Source organism: Podarcis pityusensis, assembly GCF_964106645.2.
Source record: "Podarcis pityusensis genome assembly, chromosome: 13".
NCBI classification, from domain to species: domain Eukaryota; kingdom Metazoa; phylum Chordata; class Lepidosauria; order Squamata; family Lacertidae; genus Podarcis; species Podarcis pityusensis.
In genome coordinates, this window is record NC_138038.1 from 12822061 (window position 1) to 12846235 (window position 24175).

Here is a 24175-nt window from a genome sequence, read left to right on the forward strand (position 1 = left end):
CGTGCATAAGATTGTCACTGTCACATCTCTCTACTTAAGCCTGATTTCTGTATTGTCAGTATGTGGTCTTCTGTTTGTTTATTCAAATTTTCCCATGTAACCACAAAAAACACAGCTTCCCATCCGGCTGACAGATTGAGTTACAGTGGTACCTCGGGTTAAGTACTTAATTTGTTCCGGAGGTCCGTTCTTAACCTGAAACTGTTCTTAACCTGAGGTACCATTTTAGCTAATGGGGCCTCCCACTGCTGCCGCGCTGTTTCTGTTCTCATCCTGAAGCAAAGTTCTTAACCTGAAGCACTATTTCTGGGTTAGCGGAGTCTGTAACCTGAAGTGTATGTAACCTGAAGCGTATGTAACCCGAGGTACCACTGTACAGAAATACAGTATGAGATGATACCGAGGGCTAAACAAATCAAACCTGTATGTTCGTTTATAAGGTAGCTGCAAACTGCACCAGTAAGATACCTCACCTTTGCTCTACCCTCAAATTAAGAGCGTTTAGATGGATCGCAAACAGCACAAGAGAAGCTCAAGAGATTCCTTTCGGCCACTTGGGACAAAAACGAGTGTCTTATTTGATGCCACCAGATTTAACACACTACGGCTGCTCTCCTGGAAACCTTCATCCGGAAGTTCCCAATGAGATCTGCCAGGAACCACTCACTGCCTTACAAAACTGTTAAATGCCTCTAAATACCACTTGTAAAAATGCAAAATCTCCACTACAAACCAAAGAGAAAAGGACCTGTTTTACATGAAATACTGCGTTGTGAACCTGCCCAAGCCCCCATCTTCATTAAGAGAGGAGTCTTATGGCTACACCTTTGATGAGAGACACCTGCTCAAAAACTCTGATGAGCAATCTGAAATGGACACAGGGAGATTTATACAAATTTCTACTTACCCCCGGGAGCAAAGAAATCACTACCTTAGGCCTTCAGCCACACTGGTCACTTTGCCTAGCTGGATTTTTCAGCAAACAGCCCCACCCCGCCCTGCTAGGACAGGTAAGGCAAACGGGTCATTTGCATAAGAGAAAGGGGGCGAGGCCTCCCTGGTTTTAACCCTCTCGTTGCCTCAATCGGCCCCTGGACTCCTCCTCTGCCACTGAATCACCTGTAGAGAACCCGTGGCTGGAAGGCAGAACTACCACGAGGCAGGATGCGGCTTCCAGGCAGGGGCAGGTTGTGGTTTTGTTGCTGCTGTAATAACCCTCCCCTGGAGGCCAGCATCCACCAGGGCGACGCTGTTTTGAATTCAGCCTTTTGAGATGCAAAGGAACAGGAGGAGCAACTCTGAGAAGATGCAAGGCGCACTATTTCACTACTGAGTGCACATCAGTCAGAATCAAAGGTTGTCACTTGCATTTTTAAAATATTGCAATTTTTATAAAAATTAAAAAAGACCAGCTCTACCTCTCTTTCAAATCAGAACCAGTGAAGGCAGTGAAGGTCCTGTGTGAGTGCCTGGAGGCGGTTGGAGGTTGGATGGCGGCTAACAGATTGAGGTTGAATCCTGACAAGACAGAAGTACTGTTTTTGGGGGACAGGAGGCGGGCAGGTGTGGAGGATTCCCTGGTCCTGAATGGGGTAACTGTGCCCCTGAAGGACCAGGTGCGCAGCCTGGGAGTCATTTTGGACTCACAGCTGTCCATGGAGGCACAGGTCAAATCTGTGTCCAGGGCAGCTGTTTACCAGCTCCATCTGGTACGCAGGCTGAGACCCTATCTGCCTGCGGACTGCCTCGCCAGAGTGGTGCATGCTCTGGTTATCTCCCGCTTGGATTACTGCAATGCGCTCTACGTGGGGCTACCTTTGAAGGTGACCCGGAAATCCAGAACGCGGCAGCTAGACTGGTGACTGGGAGCGGCCGCAGAGACCACATAACACCGGTCTTGAAAGACCTACATTGGCTCCCAGTACGTTTCCGAGCACAATTCAAAGTGTTGGTGCTGACCTTTAAAGCCCTAAACGGCCTTGGTCCAGTATATCTGAAGGAGCGTCTCCACCCCCATCGTTCTACCCGGACACTGAGGTCCAGCACTGAGGGCCTTCTGGCAGTTCCCTCACTGCGAGAAGCCAAGTTACAGGGAACCAGGCAGAGGGCCTTCTCGGTAGTGGCGCCTTCCCTGTGGAACACCCTCCCACCAGATGTCAAAGAGAACAACAACTACCAGGCTTTTAGAAGACATCTGAAGGCAGCCCTGTTTCGGGATGTATTATATGTATGTTTGATGTATTATAGTATTTTAATATTCTTTTGGAAGCCGCCCAGAGTGGCCGGGGAAGCCCAGCCAGATGGGCAGGGTATAAATAATAAATTATTATTATTATTATTATTATTATTACTAAAAGATTGACAGTGTCGTCTTTCCCCCCGGCATTGCACATATTCAATCATAAGTCAATCATTTCTGCGTCAATCTGCTTTTGAATTAGTTTAGAATGAAAAGCAGAATAGAAATGGATTTTAATGGAGATTTTTGTTAAGAATCCTGAAAACATGCATTCTAAAATTACATTTATCCCCAAATACATATGGTTTATTTATACAACCTGAGCCTAAGGCTGCACATAGCAGTCATACCCCAAGAGGTTATGCCTCCCCCATAAGTGCAGCCATTTCTCTGCCTCTCCCTCCAGCCCCACTGCTCAATAACTCAGTTGCATAACTCTTAAAACTCTGAACTAAGCTCCTGTCCATATTGTTTCCCTTCCCTTCTCTAAGCTCTTGGCTTTTATCTCTCCAGTTAAAGGGCTCCCACTTCTCTAAGGTGAGTTTCTTTTGATCGGTAAAGACCAATTACCCAAGCTAGTTCTGACTTAATTAGCCCCAACACTTGGCTTCATTAAAGGATTAGCAAGGTCTGGCACAGCTCAGATACGCACTTGGGTCTATCCTAAATACAAATGAGCCTGGCTATTTCCTGCCTTTAATACTCCGAGCCTAAATTAAATTCTACCACCAGCATAATCTGGAATCTAGGGTGTCTTGCACCCCCAGATTCATAACAATACGATTAATTTCAAACATGTGCACGCACACAAACACACACAGCCCAATATGCCAACTTCAGATTTAATAAATTCAGGTCCCCTGGGCAAAGCAGCTGAGACAGGTCAGCAGGGTTGCCAACTTCTGTTCCTGGCTTTTGCTCCTCGCCTTGAAAAGCAGCTTGATCTACTGTCATCAAGAAGCTGTGAAATGCTTCACTTCCTGTGCATCAAGCAGTTGTTAATGGCACAGGATTTCCTCCCCCACCTACCAGACTTGTACAGTGGTACCTCGGGTTAAGAACTTAATTCATTCCGGAGGTCTGTTCTTAACCTGAAACTGTTCTTAACCTGAAGCACCACTTTAGCTAATGGGGCCTCCTGCTGTCGCTGCGCCGCCAGAGCACGATTCCTGTTCTCATCCTGAAGGAAAGTTCTTAACCTGAAGCACTATTTCTGGGTTAGCGGAGTCTGTAACCTGAAGCGTATGTAACCTGAAGCATCTGTAACCTGAGGTACCACTGTAGCCTTATCATAGCTGTCACAGATTTGAAAATAAGGGACCAGCAGCCTTGAAAATAAGGGATCAGCAGCCAAAATAAGGGATTTTGCTTAGCTTATGCACGTTGGGGCTGCCGTCGTCCTGGCGCGAGGAGTTCCATCAGCCCTTCCCCACCCGAGAGAGAGGGAGGGAGGAAGAGAGACTCTCACCCGCGAGCCCAGCATGAGATGGTTGCGGCGCCGCGGTGGCCGCTGAAGCCCTGCCCTTCTGCGTCCCTCCCCATCCCCTCCTCTTCCTCCTCCCTCAGGCTGCCTCCTCAGCCGCCTCCGGCTTCCCCTGGCAGCGCGGCGGAAGTCTCGCAAGAGAGGGGCTGCCTGCCCGTCCGCCACCACCCGTCTCCTCACGACGTGCTCCTGAGGGGGAAAAAGGAGAGACGGAGACACGGCAGCTCGTGCACATGCTCTCTCTCACCCCGAGCCGCTGCTTCTCTCCCGAGCCGGGCGAGCATGAAACCCGGGAAATTTAAGGGACATCATCAATCCGGGACAGCAGCGGGACACGGCGCTGGGATAAGGGAGTTTCCCGCCAAATAAGGGACGGTTGACAGCTATGCCTCTCACAGGGACAAGCACCCGTGTGGAGTGTCGTTTGGCATCTACAAAAGGGCTGTCAGTTTGTTCAGTTCCGGCCACTGCCCCAGGGTGTGGTCTCTGGCATGCACCATTCCCCACTTCACCCTGTTATTTACAGCAAGGCAGAGCAGATTACATAAACCAAGGTGTCAGGGAAGAGTTACATAAACCAAGGTGCCACTGCAGACCGATGGCTAAAATAGTAAAGGCAGTGTGATAACGTAACTCAACCCTGGAAGCTTGCACCCCAATATCTGGAGGGGTTTCTGGCAGGTCTCCTGTGCCTCTGAAAAGCTGGATGATAGGCACACATTTAAATCGAACATTTCCCCATGCAGGGGAAGCTTCTCCTGTTGGATTTCTGCCTGGCACACAGCTGCGAAAGGCACAGGAGCCTCACTAGAGAAAACGGTGATACCTCAAGGTGAGGGGGTTTGTTGGGCGATTTTATAAAAAGAGAAGCATGGAGCCTTAAAACTGCTGGGAAATAACACCCCTTGCCCTGGAAATTATTACATTTCTAGGGATGAATGAAACTTCTCAATTTCAGTTTCTCATTTTTCCACTCTTCAGTTCTCCACATTTTCATGTCAGTTTGTGGTGTGTGTGTGTGTGTGTGTGTGTGTGTGTGTAATATTTTCAAGTCCTCACGAACATTTGCCAGCATTTTAGTGCAAATGTATCCCAATATTCATATTTTCGAAGCAATTTCCCCTAACATAATGCATTTTTATGCCTTTTTTACAAATATGCGCACTTCCCCCCAATATTCACATTTTTGTACACTTCATTTGGTTGGAGAACTGCGTCAAAAAAGTGGATAAATGCTAACTTTGAAGGATAGCTGTGTTTTGGTCCACGTATTGTGAACGAAGCAGATTCACTTTAATGTCTGAACCAAAAATTTTCCCTTTTCTAGGCAGGGAGCTTAAACGGCACAGGTCGGATCTGCCTATTCAGTGGGATATGATACGCATATGGCCACGTTTCTCTCCCTGCCCCAGTATAAATACTCCAAGACGAACTCTTAACGAGCTCGGGTTGCAATTAATCAAATTATGCACTGCCAAGTGGCTTCATGGCCTCTCCGGCTGCAGAGTTAGGAACCAGCCGGGTGAGCTGTCATTCGGACTGCGCATGAGTCATTAGTTAAATTAGAGCTACCTTGTTCTGTCTCTGCAGGCAAACATTTGCTGAAGGACTGAGTCATCCGCAAGTCACACAGGACCCTCCAAAAATTAAGACCTCCATTCAGCCAGGATCACTCTTCAAAGGAAGCACAGGCATCACATGCTCACAGGTGCTGCCTTTCCTGAGATCTGGTCTGTACCTGTCCCAGAATCAGGTGGGAAAATGGACTCTACCACTCGACAGAGCAGATGGGGGAAATTACATATTTAAATACTTTTCTAAAAACCCTTTTAATTCTCTTTTTGGAAAAAAAAAACACTCCAAAAGAAAACTAGCACAGCAGATAAATATTAGAAGTTTTCTACTTAATTTGCTATTTTTCTTCTTCTGTTTGCTGGAATTATTGGGGGGGGGGCATGCAAAAATGGTATCTCCCACCTGTGGTCTTCTTAAGATGTTCCTTCGGCCCGTTTCCTTCGGCCCCATCATTTGATTAAGCTTTAGTGAGGTGCTGCCACCTGCTGGATCCTCTGAGTTTGCAGGAGGAAAGGATCCATTTCAAGCATTTTTAGCATGTTTAGTTTCCTATTTTGCTACAGTTGTTACCTCCTCACTTACTGGAGAACCTATTTGCGCGGGTGGCGCTGTGGGTTAAACCACAGAGCCTAGGACTTGCCGATCAGAAGGTCAGCGTTTCAAATCCCCGCGACGGGGTGAGCTCCCGTTGCTCGGTCCCTGCTCCTGCCAACCTAGCAGTTCAAAAGCACATCAAAGTGCAAGTAGATAAATAGGTACCACTCCGGCGGGAAGGTAAACGGCGTTTCCATGCGCTGCTCTGGTTCGCCAGAAGCGGCTTAGTCATGCTGGCCACATGACCCGGAAGCTGTACGCCGGCTCCCTCGGCCAATAAAGCGAGATGAGCGCCATAACCCCAGAGTCTGTCACGACTGGACCTAATGGTCAGGGGTCCCTTTACCTTTACATAGGATCATAGAACTACAGAGATGGAAGGGCCCAAGGATCATCTAGTCCAACCCCAGGAATCACAGTTAAAGAGTCCCTGACAAGGCGGCCATCCAGCCTCTGTTTAAAAACCTCCAGTGAAGGAGAGTCCTATAGACAGCAATTCAAAAGGGATCAGCATAGAAGTTTAATGATGGAGAGATGCACCTGTTGCATTTCTGCCCGCTTTGCCTTCCCGATGTTGAACAGCACATAGATTCCCAATTGCAGGGGTGGGGCTCCTGGTGTGATTAATGGATATTTGTCTTAAATACACCAAAGCAGCAACGAAGTCTAGAAGGGGAAGGTTAATTTGATCTGTCAGATCAGAGCTGAAAGACTGAGGATACTCGGTAGGGATAAATTTGGTTCAGTTCACACTTAAAGGCAAACTAATTCATTTATCTATTTGTTGAATTTATATACATTGGTACTTCGGGTTAAGTACTTAATTCGTTCCGGAGGTCCATTCTTAACCTGAAACTGTTCTTAACCTGAATCACCACTTTAGCTAATGGGGCCTCCTGCTGCTGCCGCACCGCATGCATGCACAACCACCAAAACCCGGAAGTTACCCGTTCTGGTACTTCTGGGTTTCGGCAGGTCCGTAACCCAAAAAAACGCAACCTGAAGTGTCTGTAACCCGAGGTATGACTGTATTATCATTTATTGCACACATGAACTTCAGGCGGGTTGCTCACTTCTTCCTCATGCAATGGGGAACCTGAAGCAGGCCTGACTTCCCGACCCCCTGTTTACTTGTATCGCCATGGAAAAATGGGAATCGAAAATACTTCACGCCACAGCCATGAGAACAAACAGCCTTGTTAGTTCACCAGGTGCTGGATATACAGGATTGTATCTACCCAAGATTTTGCTCTGCCTGGTAGGTTTTCGCAGGCTTTGAAAGAAGCGCGCTCACTTCTTATCACTGGAATGACGTCCCAACATGCCAGAGGCTTTTCCTGACAACACAAGCTGCCCTTTCAATGCTGCATCCAAAGGGAGAGATTCAGCAAAGAGACCTTTCCCACACAGCAGAGACAGGGAAAGCTGCATTTGTTCCAATAGTGCTTTTAGGTTGCACAGGAACCTACCGGTATCTCTGGGAAGAAGTTGGTAGCTGTGCACAGGCAGATAAATCACATAGTGTTGCTTTTCTGCAGCCGTAGGCCAAAGCTGGAAAATCCTTTTGGCCTAGTGGGCCAGATCTTTATTTCCCCACCCCGCACCTCTGCTGGCCTACTTTGACGGGTGGGTGGGGCCTGCCAACTGTCAATCACCTGACATAATAATAGCATCTGGTGACTGACAGGTAGGGTGTCCTGCCCACCTGTCAAAGATGGCCTGTAATGGGGGGGGGGGGGGGAGAGAGATAGTGACCAAGCAGAATTCAGCTCCCTGAACATCAGCTGATGAGTTTGGTCCTGCTTTCTGCAGGGATCAGGTGGGTGATCAGATGATCCAGCTGCAACACTACCTGCTCCACACCTGACATATGATGCAAGTGGATGTGGTTTGGGGAAAACAGTCTCACAGGCCAAATGCAGCCCACAGAATGCCCCCACCCCTGCTGTGCCCCACCTCCATCAATTCCTGCACACAGAAAAGTCAAATATCCAGAGAGAAGGAAGAACCCTTCTCTCTAACATGCTACTTCCCAGTGTTCAAGCAGTTTGTTTCATTCCACACACAAGAGCTCCAATCTGCATATTGTCAGAAAGGGCTAGGCTACAACATTTTTCTATATCTGGAACATTACGTTGCTGGAGGATCCTGGGTAATGTGCATCGAAGGAAGAGTGCTGATGGCAAGGTTAACTAGAGTCAGGGTTCGGCCCCAGAGCCTCTTTTGCTACCATAAAGGTAAAGGGACCCCTGACCATTAGGTCCAGTCGTGGCCGACTCTGGGGTTGCGGCGCTCATCTCGCCTTACTGGCCGAGGGAGCAGGCGTACAGCTTCCGGGTCATGTGGCCAGCATGACTAAGCCGCTTCTAGTGAACCAGAGCAGCGCACGGAAATGCTGTTTAGCTTCCCGCCGGAGCGGTACCTATTTATCTACTTGCACTTTGATGTGCTATCGAACTGCTAGGTTGGCAGGAGCAGGGACCGGGCAACGGGAGCTCACCCCATCATGGGGATTTGAAACGCCGACCTTCTGATCGGCAAGTCCTAGGCTCTGTGGTTTAACCCACAACGCCACCTGCGTCCCGGTTTTGCTACCATAGCGTGCAACAAAAGAGGTGCCTCTGAGCGTGTGCAGAGTGGCAATCCTTCAAAGAACCCAAGTCTACTCCTTCCCACCTGAAGGCAGAATGTCAGTATGTGTGGCTTACCAGCAATGGAATACTAGCTCCGCCTAAGGTATGAGGGAGAACAGCAACTGACAAAAGATAGACATAATACAGTACAAGGACAGGAAGAAACATCATGGACAGTAATAGCCACACACAAGAAGAACAAAGAGAGAGTTTGAAGGCTTTGCCTATAGGACTGTAAATTATTTGATGTGTTAATGCGAATGGAAGTCGTTAAAACTGCAGCTGCGGTATAAGGGTTTGTTATTCTGACTGGTGTGTAATTGGAATTTATAAGTTTTTGGAACACAGAGTTAAAGTAAATGATCAAATCATCAATTCTAGCATGCGGGGGTGGGCAACAAAATAATATAACTTGGCACCTGAACAACTGGCATTATTAATTGTATTATAATTTGGTATTGACAACAAGGCTTTTATCGGGTTATTGTAATTGAAAACTGCCGTATTATTCACTCCATAAGACGCACCAGACCATAAGACGCACCTAGTTTTTAGAGCAGGAAAGCAAGGAAAAAAATATTCTGCGCAGAGCATGTAAGCGGCTCTCGCTTTTCTTGCTTTAAACCCTTCCGTCCCTCCTCCCGCTTCGCTGAGAAGCCAGCAGAGCAAGAGCGATAGCTACACGCAGTGCCTCTTCTTCTGGCTTCCCAGCAAAGCGGGATGAAGGACGAAAGGGAGCCCTTACAAGGGAGCGCTGAGCAGAGTATAGCAGCGGCTCTTGCTGGCTTTTCCGGGAGGTCTGGGAAGGGACAGAGGGCAGCCCGACAGTCTCTTCCTCCACCTTCCAGGAAAGCCCCCAAGAGCTGTGCACTCTTTAAAGAGCCACGCCTAGCGTTTGTGCGGCTCTTGGGGGGCTTTTCCCTGAGGAGGAAGAAGGGACTGACGGGCTGCCCTTCTCCCTCCTCAGCGAAAAGCCAACACACGCTCCACACGGCTCTTTAAAGGGAGCACTGAGCAGAGCCTCCTGCCTGCATTCGCTCCATAAGACGCACACAACCCCCCTTACTTTTTAGGAGGGGAAAAGTGCGTCTTATGGAGCGAAAAATACGGTAATAATAATGTGTGGCTTACCTAGAAAAGGCTGCCTCTCAACTGGGAGAGTCAGAGATACAGGGAGTGCGTGGAGTTAGCCCAACAACAACAACAAATGAGGACCTCCACATGATTAAAGCGGTGGATGTTTTTTAAGCAAATCCCATACCTGTCTGGCACGGGGCTCTGGCGTACCCTGCTCCAACCTTTCCTCCGCTGCTTTGTGGAAGGTTTCGGAGTTGCTCTTTGGGAGCGGGCGAGCCGGACTCCACGAGGCAGCTTTGTACAAGTTCCCAACGCCCGCCTGGCCGGGGGGCGTCGCAAATTTCGCCAAGTCGTCCAGGGACACCGTAGACCTTATGTGTTCAGAGGAATGACTGTAGCCCACGGGACCTGTTGCGTGGCGAGGCTTCAGGGAACCGTGAGATGCACTGAGGGCAGAAAGAGTGGCTCTGCTTGCTCCGGAAATGGGGGACAGAGCGTTCCCACCAACGTCAAAGGGGATTGTCGTCCCGACCCCTGAGGAGATCGAGCACCGCGGAGAAGAAAAGGCAGCTTTCTCCGCATCTACCTCACACGCTGGAACGGCATTGACAAACCGATATTCGTACTCCGCCGGCGGTTCCTGGCTGACCCGGATAGAGGCCTCTAAGTTGACATTTTCCAACATGGTTGTGGAGGGTAGCTCCTCAGAGGATGGCATGGTGTGGGTCACAGAGCCCAGTTCCTTGACGTATTTTGCTGGGATGTAGAAAGGCCGGGCTTCTTTGTTCTTCCTCACGTGCCACCAGTGGTCATTGGTTCGCCTCAGAAGCATGTACCTCTCATTGGGCTGTATTGAAATAAGCTGTCCGTCCTTAGCGGTGTACTCAAAGGGGTATTCCACCAAGACGTATCTGTCCTCCTTGCCAGCCAGGGAATCCATTCTTGTGCCCTAAAGCGGCTTCCGTGGAGCAACGTCTTCTTTCTGAAATGGAAGAAGGAAAAGTCAGTGGCATGGGTTGAGATAGGTAGGCCTGTGTGGACTTAGCCATTGGGGGGGGGGAGGCAAACGAAAGAGTTCTGTAACAAGCAGAATCCTACAACTCACGTAAGAGGCAAATGTAGGATAAATCCACTTAGTTTCTGTCACGACAGGCCCTACCGTTAGGCAGAGTGAAGTGGCCGCCCCAGGCACTAGGTTTTGGTTGCTGTAAAGCCCACGAAATTGTTAGCTTTTAAAGATATGAGTACAGTGGTACCTCGGGTTAAGTACTTAATTCGTTCTGGAGGTCCGTTCTTAACCTGAAACTGTTCTTAACCTGAAGCACCACTTTAGCTAATGGGGCCTCCTGCTGCTGCTGCGCCGCCGGAGCACGATTTCTGTTCTCATCCTGAAGCAAAGTTCTTAACCTGAAGCACTATTTCTGGGTTAGCGGAGTCTGTAACCTGAAGCCTATGTAACCTGAAGCATCTGTAACCCGAGGTACCACTGTATTGTATTTTAACTGCCTGGGATGGGGAGAGGTGCTTGTGGGTTTTTCTGCCTCTGGTGGCAAAACATGAGGGGAGGGCAAAAGGTACAGGGCCAGCCTTTGTTTTGCCCAATCATTTTGCTTATGCTAGCCAGAGAGAGGGGTCTATGCAGAGCACCTTTTCTAAATTCATTCCTAACCATTTTTAACAAGAAATAGTGGAGATGGGTACAACACAGAAGCTAACACCAAAAAACTAACACAACAGAACATTTCACAACTCCGTTCTTGCTGTACCCAAATATTGTTTTGAACTGCTACTTCTCTACCCTTAGTGTCACCCCCAATCACTCTCTCAAACCAGTTTCCCCTATCAATTTCAATCCACCCCTGCTTTATTCAAACCTTGGCTGTTTAAAACTGCCACTTTTTCTCCTTTCAGTGTCTCTCTCTTCTTGCCATATTCAAATTTCTCCCCTATTCCATTCCCCCAGTTGCTTCATGTGAGATAAAGGATGTGGAGTCCTCAGATATTCAAGAGTGCTTTACTCAGACCTCTACCATTGTTTAAAACTGCCGTTTCTCTGTTTCTTCCATCCCTGCTTTACACATACTTCTGCCATTGTTGCAAACCACCTCTTTCTGACACTAAGAATCCTCTAGTGGGGGCTGCGTGATGACAGCATTACCTTTTTATGTATATAGGAAGAAATATAAACAAAAACACTGTTCTGTTAGAACTGCTTGCAAGAAAATGCATACTGGGGCAACCCTACATATAAAAACACATCTACCAAGTTAAATGCATGCAAAAATGTGCATACATTTTCATCCAGACTTAACCCCCTCCTCCCCACCCCACCCTCATCGCTGGCTAGCTACTGTGGAGGACCAAGCTTAGGATTTGGAAATATAAAGAAACTAGAATTGACATGTCATCTATCCCCTACCTGAGAGCAGCTTTAGGAAAACCTCTTTCCTACTGGAGCTTCCAAAATGAGCATCTGGATCATGAATCTGGCTGGTTTTGATAGAAGAAACCCTGCTCCCTTGCTTTTCCTCCCATACTGATAGATGCTGACTTCTCTGCGTCTGGGGTGGTGGACTTCCTCCAAACAGCAGAAGGGCTTCCTCTTCGGCAGTTTCTCTGCTTTTTGAGTCCTGATGGGGGGGGGGATCCCCAGACTAGATTACAGACTTGCAAATGGCGTTCCCGGATGAGGGCTTCAGGCCGAGGGCTTCCCAACACTACTCTGAAAAAGTTTTTTAAAAATTCATTTCAATAGCGTGCATTGAGAAATGCAATCAGATAGGTCCCAATATTAAAACTTCTCTGGTGGTCTTCCAGGATAACAATATGGCACTGGTTAATAAGTATTGATGCTTTTGAATTATGGTGCTGGAGGAGACTCTTGAGAGTCCCATGGATTGCAAGAAGACCAAACCTATCCATTCTTAAGGAAATCAGCCCTGAGTGCTCACACTGGAAGGACAGATCGTGAAGCTGAGGCTCCAACACTTTGGCCACCTCATGAGAAGAGAAGACTCCCTGGACAAGACCCTGATGTTGGGAAAGATGGAGGGCACAAGGAGAAGGGGACAATAGAGGATGAGATGGTTGGACAGTGTTCTCGAAGCTACCAGCATGAGTTTGACCAAACTGCGGGAGGCAGTGGAAGACAGGAGTGCCTGGCGTGCTCTGGTCCACGGGGTCACGAAGAGTCGGACATGACTAAACGACTAAACAACAACAAAAAGTAGCCTGGGCAAGTAGCAAGCGCTACTTTTGAAAACAGGTCTGAAGGCTTCTCCCTCTCCTTCTGAAAGCTAGCCATTTCTGCTCCCTCCATCTTCCCTCTAGGTTAGCAACAGAGGGCCGGTTTGCCCAAAGGCCCTCCGCTGATATAGATTAAGCTGGCAATGTCAAACGCCTGTGAACACTAAGCTAGGAGTAAGTCACCCCACTGAGTGCTGTGACCTATTCCTGAGTGAGCATGCACCAAATTGTTGTGCAAACCTCTCGCATTTGGGGAATTTAATAAAGCAGTCAATATGCCAGCCTAGTTTCTGTTGTGCAGTGTGCTGTTCCTATGCCCTGGTCCACAGTGTGAGCTGCAGCCAATGGTATTCTTTGCCCAGGCTTATGGCTATTAAATAATCTATGGCCTGTGAAAGTGTGGGGAGAGGACAGTTATTATGATGATTTGTTTTACTATTAGGCTGTCTGTCAGTATGCTTTCGACTATGTTTTTATTACATTTCTATTACTGATGTTTTGCAATGTGTTTCCGATGTTGTACACCGCCCCGGCATCTTTTGATAAAAGGTGCTATATAAATTGTATTATTAATATTAATGATCATAAAGGTAAAGGGACCCCTGACCATTAGGTCCAGTCGTGGTCGACTTTGGGGTTGCGGCGCTCATCTCGCTTTATTGGCCGAGGGAGCTGGCGTACAGCTTCCAAGTCATGTGGCCAGCATGACTAAGCCGCTTCTGGCGAACCAGAGCAGCGCACGGAAACACCGTTTACCTTCCCGCCGGAGCAGTACCTATTTATCTACTTGCACTTTGTCGTGCTTTCGAACTGCTAGATTGGCAGGAGCAGGGACCGAGCAACGGGAGCTCACCCCATTGGGGGATTCAAACTGCTGACCTTCTGATCGGCAAGCCCTAGGCTCTGTGGTTTAACCCACAGCATCGACCACGTCCCATTAATGATCATACGCCTGTGCCACCCTTACAAAGGATTCCTTAATGATGGTTAAGCAAGATGTATTCAAAACAAGAAGATGGTGTGGAAACCGGAAGGCTTTTAGTTTGCATATTAATAGCACGTTGCATTCTAGAGCTAACATTGCACTGTGCTAACCAGTGCGCACTGCTCTGATGCTAGCCCAAATGCCACACCGCACTGTCATAACAAAGGCAGCACAGTGCGTGGGTGTGCCTGTCTCAGGGCTCTTCCGTTTGTCAGTCTATGCTCAACCAGCTCTCTCGGTTTTCCTGCCTCTGTTCTCTTTTCCTTTTAGCTGGGAGGAGTCTTGCAAATGGGGCCAGACACTACAGCTGCGGCTGGTGCAGCCGTTTCCTGCGTGAATTGTAGTCTGTGATGAAATGATCTGTACAGAGCCAGGTTGCACAGAAGGGACCAGATCTTACTTGGGCCTTGCACTCCCAGTTACGTAACGGTTACCTTTTCCCAGGATGAAGAAGAAGAAGAAGAAGAGTTTGGATTTGATATCCCGCTTTATCACTACCTGAAGGAGTCTCAAAGCGGCTAACATTCTCCTTTCCCTTCCTCCCCCACAACAAACACTCTGTGAGGTGAGTGGGGCTGAGAGACTTCAAAGAAGTGTGACTAGCCCAAGGTCACCCAGCAGCTGCATGTGGAGGAGTGGAGACGTGAACCCGGTTCACCAGATTACGAGTCTACCGCTCTTAACCACTACACCACACTGGCTATAGCTGAGTTATGATACAGGTGAAGGCACATGTGACTTGGGCCACATGATTGTGGGGCGCAACCCCGCTGAAAACATGCACACTGACAGAATCACTTGGTGCCCATACATTTGCCGGCTGTAGGAGGGAACCAGAAGGCTCCGCAGTGTTCAAACATCCCTGGTTAACCATCCTTCACACAGCAGAACTGTTCATGTATAGAGTGGTACCTCTGGTTGCGAACGGGATCCATTCCGGAGGCCCGTTCGCAACATGAAAAGAGCGCAACCCGCAGCGGCGCGTCTGTGCACGCGCGGGTTGCGATTCGCCGCTTCTGCGCATGCGTGTGGCGTCATTTTGCGCTTCTGCGCATGCGCGAGCGGCGAAACCCGGAAGTAACCCTTTCTGGTAATTCTGGGTCACCGCAGGACGTAACCTGAAAGACCGTAACATGAAGCAAACGTAACATGAGGTAAGACGGTATACAGTGGTACCTCGGGTTAAGTACTTAATTCGTTCCGGAGGTCCGTTCTTAACCTGAAACTGATCTGCACCTGAAGCACCACTTTAGCTAATGGGGCCTCCTGCTGCTGCTGTGCCGCTGGAGCACGATTTCTGTTCTCATCCTAAAGCAAAGTTCTTAACCTGAGGTACTATTTCTGGGTTAGCGGAGTCTGTAACCTGAAGCATATGTAACCTGAAGTGTCTGAAACCCGAGGTACCACTGTATGTTTATACATGTAGCATACCCTTCAACTGTCTCGTTTTATGTGGGACATGCCAGAAGCAAATCCTGGTTTCTGTTTGGATCCTGGAATTTTTTTGGTACAACACTCCTTTTTTAGACTGATGCTCTGGCATGAGTCAGATGGGTTGCACCAAAGCACTAGAACAAAAACCGCTCATTTTTCGGACGCGACACACATGGGCACTGGACGTGACACCATCATGCGTGACATCTGGGCATTGCGTGGCATCTGGGGGGAGGGGCTCAGCCCCCTAAAATACATGGGGGGCACTTAAGTCCCTTCAGCCCTCAGGAATTGGTGCCCGTGTTGGATGCTATGAAGTAGACCCCTTCATGTGGCTGCCAAACTGGTCCATGGCCTGCAAGCGCATGGAGCTACTCCTGGCTCAATGTCTCATCTGGGTTCGATGCCATTGACATCAGGGGAAATGTTTTGCAGTGGTTCTGCTCTTACCTCCAGAAACGGTTTGAGAAGGTAGCCCTGGATGTACTTCAAAGTGTTGGTGCTGACCTATAAAGCCCTAAACAGCCTCAGCCCAGTATACCTGAAGGAGCGTCTCCACCCCCATCATTCAACCCGGACACAGAGGTCCAGCTCTGAGGGCCTTCTGGCGGTTCCCTCACTGCGAGACGTGAGGTTACAGGGAACCAGGCAGAGGGCCTTCTCAGTGGTGGCACCCTCCCTGTGTAACACCTTCCCATCAGATGTCAAGGAAATTAAACAACTATCTGACTTTTAGAAGACATCTGATGGCAGCCCTGTTTAGGGAAGTTTTTAATTTTTGAAGTTTTATTGTGTTTTTAATGTTCTGTTGAAAGCCGCCCAGAGTGGCTGGGGAAACCCAGCCAGATGGTCAGGGTAGAAATAATAAATTATTGTTATTACTCAGACTCCTGCCTCTTGAATCACAGGGGGCTGCAGGGCATTACATCATGACATTGTCTCCAGTGCTATTTAATTATTTTTTCTGGGAATATGCTGATGATGGCCCAACTCTATTTCTCTGTAATGTCTGAATGGTAATGGCCAAGGAGGTCCTGGGCGAGGTTCCGGTTGCACTCGTGAGCTGGATGAATGCTAATAAATTGAATCTGAATCCTGGCAAAATGGAGGCTCTGTAGGCAGTGGCGTAGCGTGGGTTGTCAGCACCCGGGGCAAGGCAAGTAATTTGCGCCCCCTAACCCGCGGATTTGCGCCCCCTAACCCTAACCCCCAGATGTTGCGCCCGGTGCGGCCGGCCCCCCCTGCACCCCCCACGCTATGCCACTGTCTGTAGGCAAGTTGTTCCCAGATCTGGGAAGCTGGTAAACTTCCTGCCCTGAATGGGATCATACTCTCCCTGAAGGAGCAGGTTTGTAATCTGCAGGTGCTCCCAGACCCTTTGAAAAGTAGTTTAACTTTTGCCCATCATTGCACAGAAGAGAGTTAGAGATGGAGGAAGTGGCCTTCTCTGACAAACTATCTCACTTTCAGCAAGCAGAGAAGTGAAATTGACTAAGCTGCAGATGGGGAATAGGTGGCTTTCAAAAACTGATTTGTTTTTTTTAAGGACCAGATACAAAAAAAAGTGGGTGCATTGCTTCTGGGAACATAAATTAGCAATATCAAAAGCAACACGATGGCCAGAAACAATTACAAAGTGAAAAACTTTATGGACTAATTCAAAACATCAAAACTAACCAACTGAAGTCTCTGAAAGTCCTTAAATGAATCACGGTGCCAGAATTTACCCAGAGGAGAGCAAGCTTTGTATAATCAGCAAATGACTGATTCTGATGTCGAACATAATCGCATGAGCACTGTTCCAGAGTATTTTTCATTCTCATGTACAGTGGTACCTCGGGTTAAGTACTTAATTCGTTCCGGAGGTCCGTTCTTAACCTGAAACTGTTCTTAACCCGAAGCACCACTTTAGCTAATGGGGCCTTCTGCTGCTGCCGCGCCGCCGGAGCACGATTCCTGTTCTCATCCTGAAGCAAAGTTCTTAACCTGAAGCACTATTTCTGGGTTAGCGGAGTCTGTAACCTGAAGCGTATGTAACCTGAAGTGTATGTAACCTGAGGTACCACTGTATATTATATCTATTTGAAAAAAGATTGGTTAATGAAAAAATTACATATCTTTCTACTCACGAGTGTTGAACTAATTAGCTGATGAAGAATTCAATGAAACAGTAGTTGTTATCCAGAAACACTGTTCAGTAGAGTTCAGAGTTGGACATCAGAATCGGACATTTGCTGATTATACAAAGCTTCACAGCTTGCTCTCCGCTGGGTAAAGTCTGGCATAGTAATTGTTTCTGGCCATCGTGTTGCTTTTGATATTGCTGGGAATATAAATTAATCTTTCTTTTCAATTTGGCTATAGCATTCGTTCTCTTGAATGCTACACACTTAAAGGTAAAGGTAAAGGGACCCCTGACCATTAGGTCCAGTCGTGGCCGACTCTGGGGTTGCGGCGCTCATCTCGCTTTATTGGCCGAGGGAGCCGGCATACAGCTTCCGGGTCATATGGCCAGCATGACTGAGGCGCTTGTGGCGAACCAGAGCAGCGCACGGAAACGCTGTTTACCTTCCCACCAGAGTGGTACCTATTTATCTACTTGCACTTTGACGTGCTTTTGAACTGCTAGGTTGGCAGGAGCAGGGACTGAGCAACGGGAGCTCACCCCGTTGCGGGGATTCGAACTGCCGACCTTCTGATCTGCAAGTCCTAGGCTCTGTGGTTTAACCCACAGCGCCACCCGCGTCCCTTACCTACACTTACCTACACACTTACTTACACTTACCTACATTTTAAACTTATCTCGCCCAAGTTTCAGAAGAAACTCAAAGTAAAATTGCATCGAGAATAAATGAAGCCATCACATAAAAGTAACCTTTCCCTCACTTCCCAATGGAAATTGCAAAGCTGCCGCTGGAATTTGAACATTAAAATACCAAAATACCCATACTCATCCCCCAAACACCAATGCTCATTCCTGTTCAAACATTGATTTCTGAAATGCATAGAGCAGGGATAAGTTTCATTGCTTATCCCTAGAGAAGGTACCGTCACTATTGCCATAGACCCTGGCCTTTGGCACTCGGGCCATTCCAGTCTATGGAAATCGTGGCTGTGAGTCGTGGAATATCTGCTCCCTGCCATGCAGGCCTTTGCCCATCTGGCCTGAGAGGGCAGGGCCCTGACTGACTCCAACTACAAAAGCCACCGCAGCTCAACAAACTCTTGGACTGGGCCGTTGTTGTGGGATTTATTTATTTTTTGCTGTTCTTGATATTAATCTTTTGTATCTTCCATACATCACTACTGGGAAAACCATAGCTTTAATTATACGGACCTTTGTTGGCAAGGTAAAAAGCAGAGACATCACCTTGCCAACAAAGGTCCGTATAGTTAAAGCTATGGTTTTCCCAGTAGTGATGTATGGAAGTGAGAGCTGGACCATCAAGAAGGCTGATCGCTGAAGAATTGATGCTTTTGAATTCTGGTGCTGGAGGAGACTCTTGAGAGTCCCATGGACTGCAAGAAGATCAAACCTCTCCATTCTGAAGGAAATCAGCCCTGAGTGCTCACTGGAAGGATAGATCCTGAAGCTGAGGCTCCAATACTTTGGCCACCTCATGAGAAGAGAAGACCCCCTGGAAAAGACCCTGATGTTGGGAAAGATGGAGGGCACAAGGAGAAGGGGACGACAGAGGACAAGATGGTTGGACAGTGTTCTCGAAGCTACCAGCATGAGTTTGACCAAACTGCGGGAGGCAGTGGAAGACAGGAGTGCCTGGTGTGCTCTGGTCCATGGGGTCACGAAGAGTCAGATACGACTAAACGACTAAACAACAACAACATCTTTATTTTAGTTCTTGCTGTGCTTTATGTGGAAAATGTTTAATTTGGCTGTGTACTTTTTTGTTGGTTTATTCATTGCTTATGACAGGCATCCCCAAACTTGGCCCTCCAGCTGTTTTGGGACTACAACTCCCATCATCCATCGCTAACAGGACCAGTGGTCAGCGATGATGGGAACTGTAGTCCCAAAACAGCTGGAGAGCAGAGTTTGGGGATGCCTGGCTTATGACCTGTTACGTTTGTAATTACGTAATATTTTTCATGTGGTAAGCCGCCTTGAGCATGGTTTTAACAATGGAAAGACAGCATACAAATAAAATTATGTATGTATATACGTTTGCCGCACATATGTTTGCACCCACTGGGAGAGATGCTGCGTTTTCCAAGCACAAAAATATTACAGTTTGAGTGATAGAAAATGCTTTCTCCCTAAAAAGGAAACTTGTGGAAGGAATAACAGATGCACATTGTTTGTTTGTTCCACATGTTTGTCCATGTGTTTTGATCATAGAATCATAGAATAGTAATAGTAATGATAATAAATTTTATTTATACCCTGCCCTCCTCAGCCAGAGCCAGGCTCTGGGCGGCTAACACCAATAAAATCACAGTAAAATCATAATATGGGAAAAAGAGGGGGGGGGACCAATTTAAAATACAGCCTCATATTAAAGTAGCTGATAAATCAAGACCATAAGGGGAGGGAAACATGAGGGTCAGACTGAGTCCAAACCAAAGGCCAGGCAGAACAGCTCTGTCTTGCAGGCCCTGCGGAAAGATGTCAAGTCCTGCAGGGCCCTAGTCTCTTGAGACAGAGCGTTCCACCAAGTCGGGGCCAGTACTGAAAAGGCCCTGGCCCTAGTTGAGACCAATCCAACCACCTTGCGACCTGGAAGAGTTGGAAGGGACACCAGCGGTCATCTAGGCCAACCCCCTGCAATGCAGGAAACTTTTGCCCAATGTGGGGCTCGAACCCACAATGCTGAGATTGAGAGTCTCTGGCTCTACCAGCTGAGCTATCCCTGCTGTCACCTTTCAGTAAGGAAGAGAAAGGTCTCGTCACATGTTCAGAGGCACTCGCCTATGTGATTTCTTTACAGGTTTCCTGGACTGAGTTTTTGGCTTTGAAAACACATTCTGAGGCTTAATGCTGCTGGAAACTCAGGCAAGCGATGAAGTCTATTCAAAAGCTGAAAAAGCTCAGCGCCACCTTGTCTAACCACCCCTGTACAAAAAGGTAGGTCTGTACAAAAAAAACATCAGCGGAACAATTCATGCAAGCCAAACCACAATGTGCCACAAGCGCACCGTAGCTACAGGCATCTGAAAAGCAATTGTATACACATCTCAAGCAAGTGAGCCAAGCCACATGGACAGATGACCGTCCAAACTTTGCTAAAAAAACCCCTCCAGGTAAGGAGAGTATATATGTCTATATGTCACATATAAGTTGGTCTATATGTCACCTTTCCACACTGAGCAGTTTACAACAAACATGCACTAGTCATCAAACACAAAACATCAGGAGGGTGTTGGTTGTGCTCACCCTATTATGGTGAAATACATGCAATTCAATGCCACTCAATGTTGCCATGGCCAGTAGCATAGATGTATTTTTAAGAACGAATAGACAAACTGAACAAGGAGAGAGAGAAAAATCAGTATCTAGTAGGAGGTCGTGGAAATACAGTAAGTGAATGAAAGATGGGATAATGAAACTGTTTGATTTACTTTATTGTTTTTGTTTTGTTTTGTTAGTTTAATGTATTGTATTGTATTGTCTTTTTAGTGTTTAAATTGTTGGAAAAGTAATAAATATTATTTTTTTAAAAAAAGGTTTTGAAATTGTTGAAAATAAATGTATTTTTGTACATAAAAAAAAAAAGAGAGAAATCAGTATCTAGTAGACATGGTGGCTGGGGCAGAAACTTCCATGTTTCAGAGGGATGAGGCTCTTGTTTACAGATTCAGGGAATAAACCCCAGACAAAGAGCTTTGTTTTTCTGCCCTGCTTGCATCTTCAGGGCTGCTGTTGCAGTGCTTAAAGATGGCTGGATGGATGAGCTTTAGCATGTCCTCAATCCTATGCCCATTACGTTTTTGGTATGCATTTCCCCATTTAAAATATCACTGAAACCATATCGCAAAAATCAGGAATGTGTGCGATAGCTATGCGTAGAAGTCTGTGCACTTCAAAATGCAGACCAAACACATTTCTCCTGTGTTCCTAGCAGGTACTGAGTTAGACAGACCTTGATCTGATTAAAAAAAGGTTCCTTAATTTCCCTCCGTGCTTCTGAAGAGCAGATAGCAGGACATTGTTTAGCATTCTGGAAAATTCAAAAAAGCTTGCATGCTCTTTTGAGATGTTTCTTTATAAAAGTATTTCCCCAATAGGGATGTTGGGGTTTTTCTGATGGGCCGATATGGCAACGATTATTTTCTGTTTCCCGTCGTGTTTGCACTGTGCGTCAGGGCACCATCGCTCCAGTTGCACAGACGAGGAAAACCGAAGTTTCTCCTGGGGACATTAAACAATCCCAGCATGGCTATCTGGGATCTGGACCACAGTTTGACCTCTCTGCCTCCGCTGGACAGCTGCCAGCCTGCCTGCCTCTCAAAGATCAATGGGCCAGAATTTGTGGACCAAAAGAGATGCAGGATTGCGCCCAGCTTCTCCATCCTCTCTCTAGCTCGCCGATTGAATGGGTTGGAAAATATTTGGAGGGGACTTTTATGTCAGGAGCAGCTGTTCCCTTCTGTACAAGGAGTGCTGGCGAGAATCCATTTCTCTAACAAGCAACTCTTGCCCAGACAAACACACAAGCCCTGCCGAAGCTGATCATTCAAGAAATTCAGCTCACACTCTGAATTTTCAACAGCTGGAACAACATTGGGGAAACGGAGGTCATTTTGACCTGTTTTCCATGCTGTCCCATCGCGGATTCAGCCAGCCTCCCGGGACTTGACCCCTTGACCCCACCCCATTCCCCTGTTTTACCTGCTGGCTCACATTTTCTTAGTTTCCTTTCCTGTCCCGGCCTCTTCTTCGCCTGCCTTTCGATCCTACGCTACGAAGGATGTCCCAGATCTTCCTCGTCGATTGTATCAGGAGCAGCACGGACCTGCCCAGGCCTGTGTGCCTGGTCTGAACCTGCCTCTGGTCCTCCCCTACCTAAACTATGTCGAGAACGGAGGAAAGGAGGGGGAGCAGAGACTGTCACAAAACAGATCTTTCCGTCGGCTTCCTCAGGAGAAGGAGACTTGCGAGTGATGGAAAGAAACAGCAGCCGGTCAAGACTTTGGTCCAGTGGCTCTCCCCAAACATCTTCACCATCGCCAGCAGCCCAAGTCTGGCATTCAGCCGTCACCTAAAGGATCAAAATCAGTTTCTCCTTGCGGGCAGCAACCAAGACGTCCGACGGTGAGAGGAGTGTTCCGCAAGTGCCGCTTCGACGCAACACGAAAAACCAAAACTAAGAGGCACCTCTGGGGAAAACAGCCGGCCACACCCCTTCCAGTTTCTTTCATCCAGGTCAATTCCAGCTGAGGACAGGTGATCGCTTCTCCATCCGTCAAATAGAGCTCCTTGCAGTCACCCAAGACCTAGTTCCGTGACCTCGTCTCCTCCGACTCCTCCCCAGCGATGCCCGTTTTCGGCCAAGCCCTGCCGAACTTGTGCAGAGTCTTGCGAGAGTGAGGCAGGCAAAACGACAGGGCTGTTCCCACCAGCCTGCGCTGGATGGAGGAAGGAAGCTTCCTCAGTCAGAGGAAGTCTCCCCAAGGCCGGGGAGGTTGGGGGGAGGGCGCTGCTCAGTGGGGAATGACTCACACACCACCGCCGAGTGCATCTCTCTCCCGGTGCGTGTCCAAGATTTCCACCAGCCTCCTGTGCCACCCTGATTGAGTCACGGGCTTGTCGGAGGGCATGGATAGCATTCTGGCTGGGTTGGGCTCCTCCAGTCCCAAAAGGATGTGCGTGTGCACGTTTATTTATCTCGTAAGCAGCGGAGGAAGGCAACGGGGAGCCACACGTGTCTGTCGCCAGAAGGAGCAGCCTACCTGTGCCTTTCAAAACCGAGGGCATGATGTGCTGGGTTGACCTTTGCCATGCCAAGGGCAGAAGAATGCCGCTCCTTTTGGGCAGGCAGACCGCAAAAAAGGGAGCTGCTTTCTGTTTTCTGAGCTGCGGAAGGTCTGCCACAAGCTCAGTAGGTGGTTTTCGGCAGGCTGCTCTTATCGTCTCAGCACCCACTCACCCAGAAGCCTAGACACGCAGAGAGGGATATTTATAACCGCAGCGGTTCCCAACGTTTGGTTTCCGCCAGGCTCAAAAGTGAGTCAAAGAAGCAAAAGGCGGGGAGCCATTTTTGCAGGGGAGGAGGAAGCCATTTATAAATTTGTCGTGCAGGTTAAGCGTGAGGGGCAGGGGAGCCATCTAAGGAACCTGAGGGGCCAAGTGCGCCTCTCCATTTTTTTCAATGAGGCCCCCCATTTTTCTGTGCCTGTGGCAGAAAAACCTTTCAGGGGCTTTGACGGGGCCTACCAGCAGGTAGCAGAAAGATGCCCCGTCCTGCGCGGTGTCGGGAGATGTGTGTGACATCACTTGTCGCGTGTATGACATCACATGTGCGCGCCGGAGCCCTTTGATCTTGGGGGCGACCAGGCGCCTGTGGTTGAGGGTCTTAGGTGGAAAAGGGTCAAGTGGGGGAATGTTTTCGATACAAGGGCCATGTTCCCCTCTGGTCAACCCTAGGCCAGAGGTGGGCGGGGCCACAGGCAAATGTTAAAGGGGGCGGAGCAATGAACATTAAAAAAAATATTCTTTGCACAATAGGCCAGATTCTGAACATTCACATGCCTCTCTGGACTCCATTAGGAATGCAAGAAGCTCCATTCGAGATCAAGGACACATTGCAGCCAGACAAAAACATTGGGATGCAAGCAGGGCAGTGAGGGGTGTGGCCTGGAGAAAGGGGGTGTGGCCTGGAGAGAGGGTGTGGCTTGGGGAGACTTCAAAGACCCTTTAGTGCCACACCCCTGAGTTGATTGGACAGGAAAAG

General features: G+C 48.2%; 1 protein-coding gene across 4 annotated transcripts in view; it reads right to left on the reverse strand.

Annotated features, from left to right (window-relative positions):
- ARHGAP27 (Rho GTPase activating protein 27) overlaps positions 1-23500 on the reverse strand; it is a 64999-nt gene extending 41499 nt beyond the window's left edge. The window contains exons 1-3 of one of the 4 annotated variants that reach the window (XM_080976622.1): positions 22126-23500; positions 12021-12323; positions 9786-10583 (exon numbers count right to left, since the gene is read on the reverse strand). In XM_080976622.1, coding sequence (XP_080832748.1) covers positions 9786-10541 — 756 coding nt within the window. In that variant the 5' untranslated portion in view covers positions 10542-10583; positions 12021-12323; positions 22126-23500. Of the gene's footprint in view, positions 1-9785; positions 10584-11475; positions 11604-12020; positions 12324-22113 lie in introns of those variants that run through there. The other 3 variants (XM_080976621.1, XM_080976623.1, XM_080976624.1) reach the window with 3 other exon arrangements.
- Between the last annotated feature and the right edge of the window lie 675 nt (positions 23501-24175).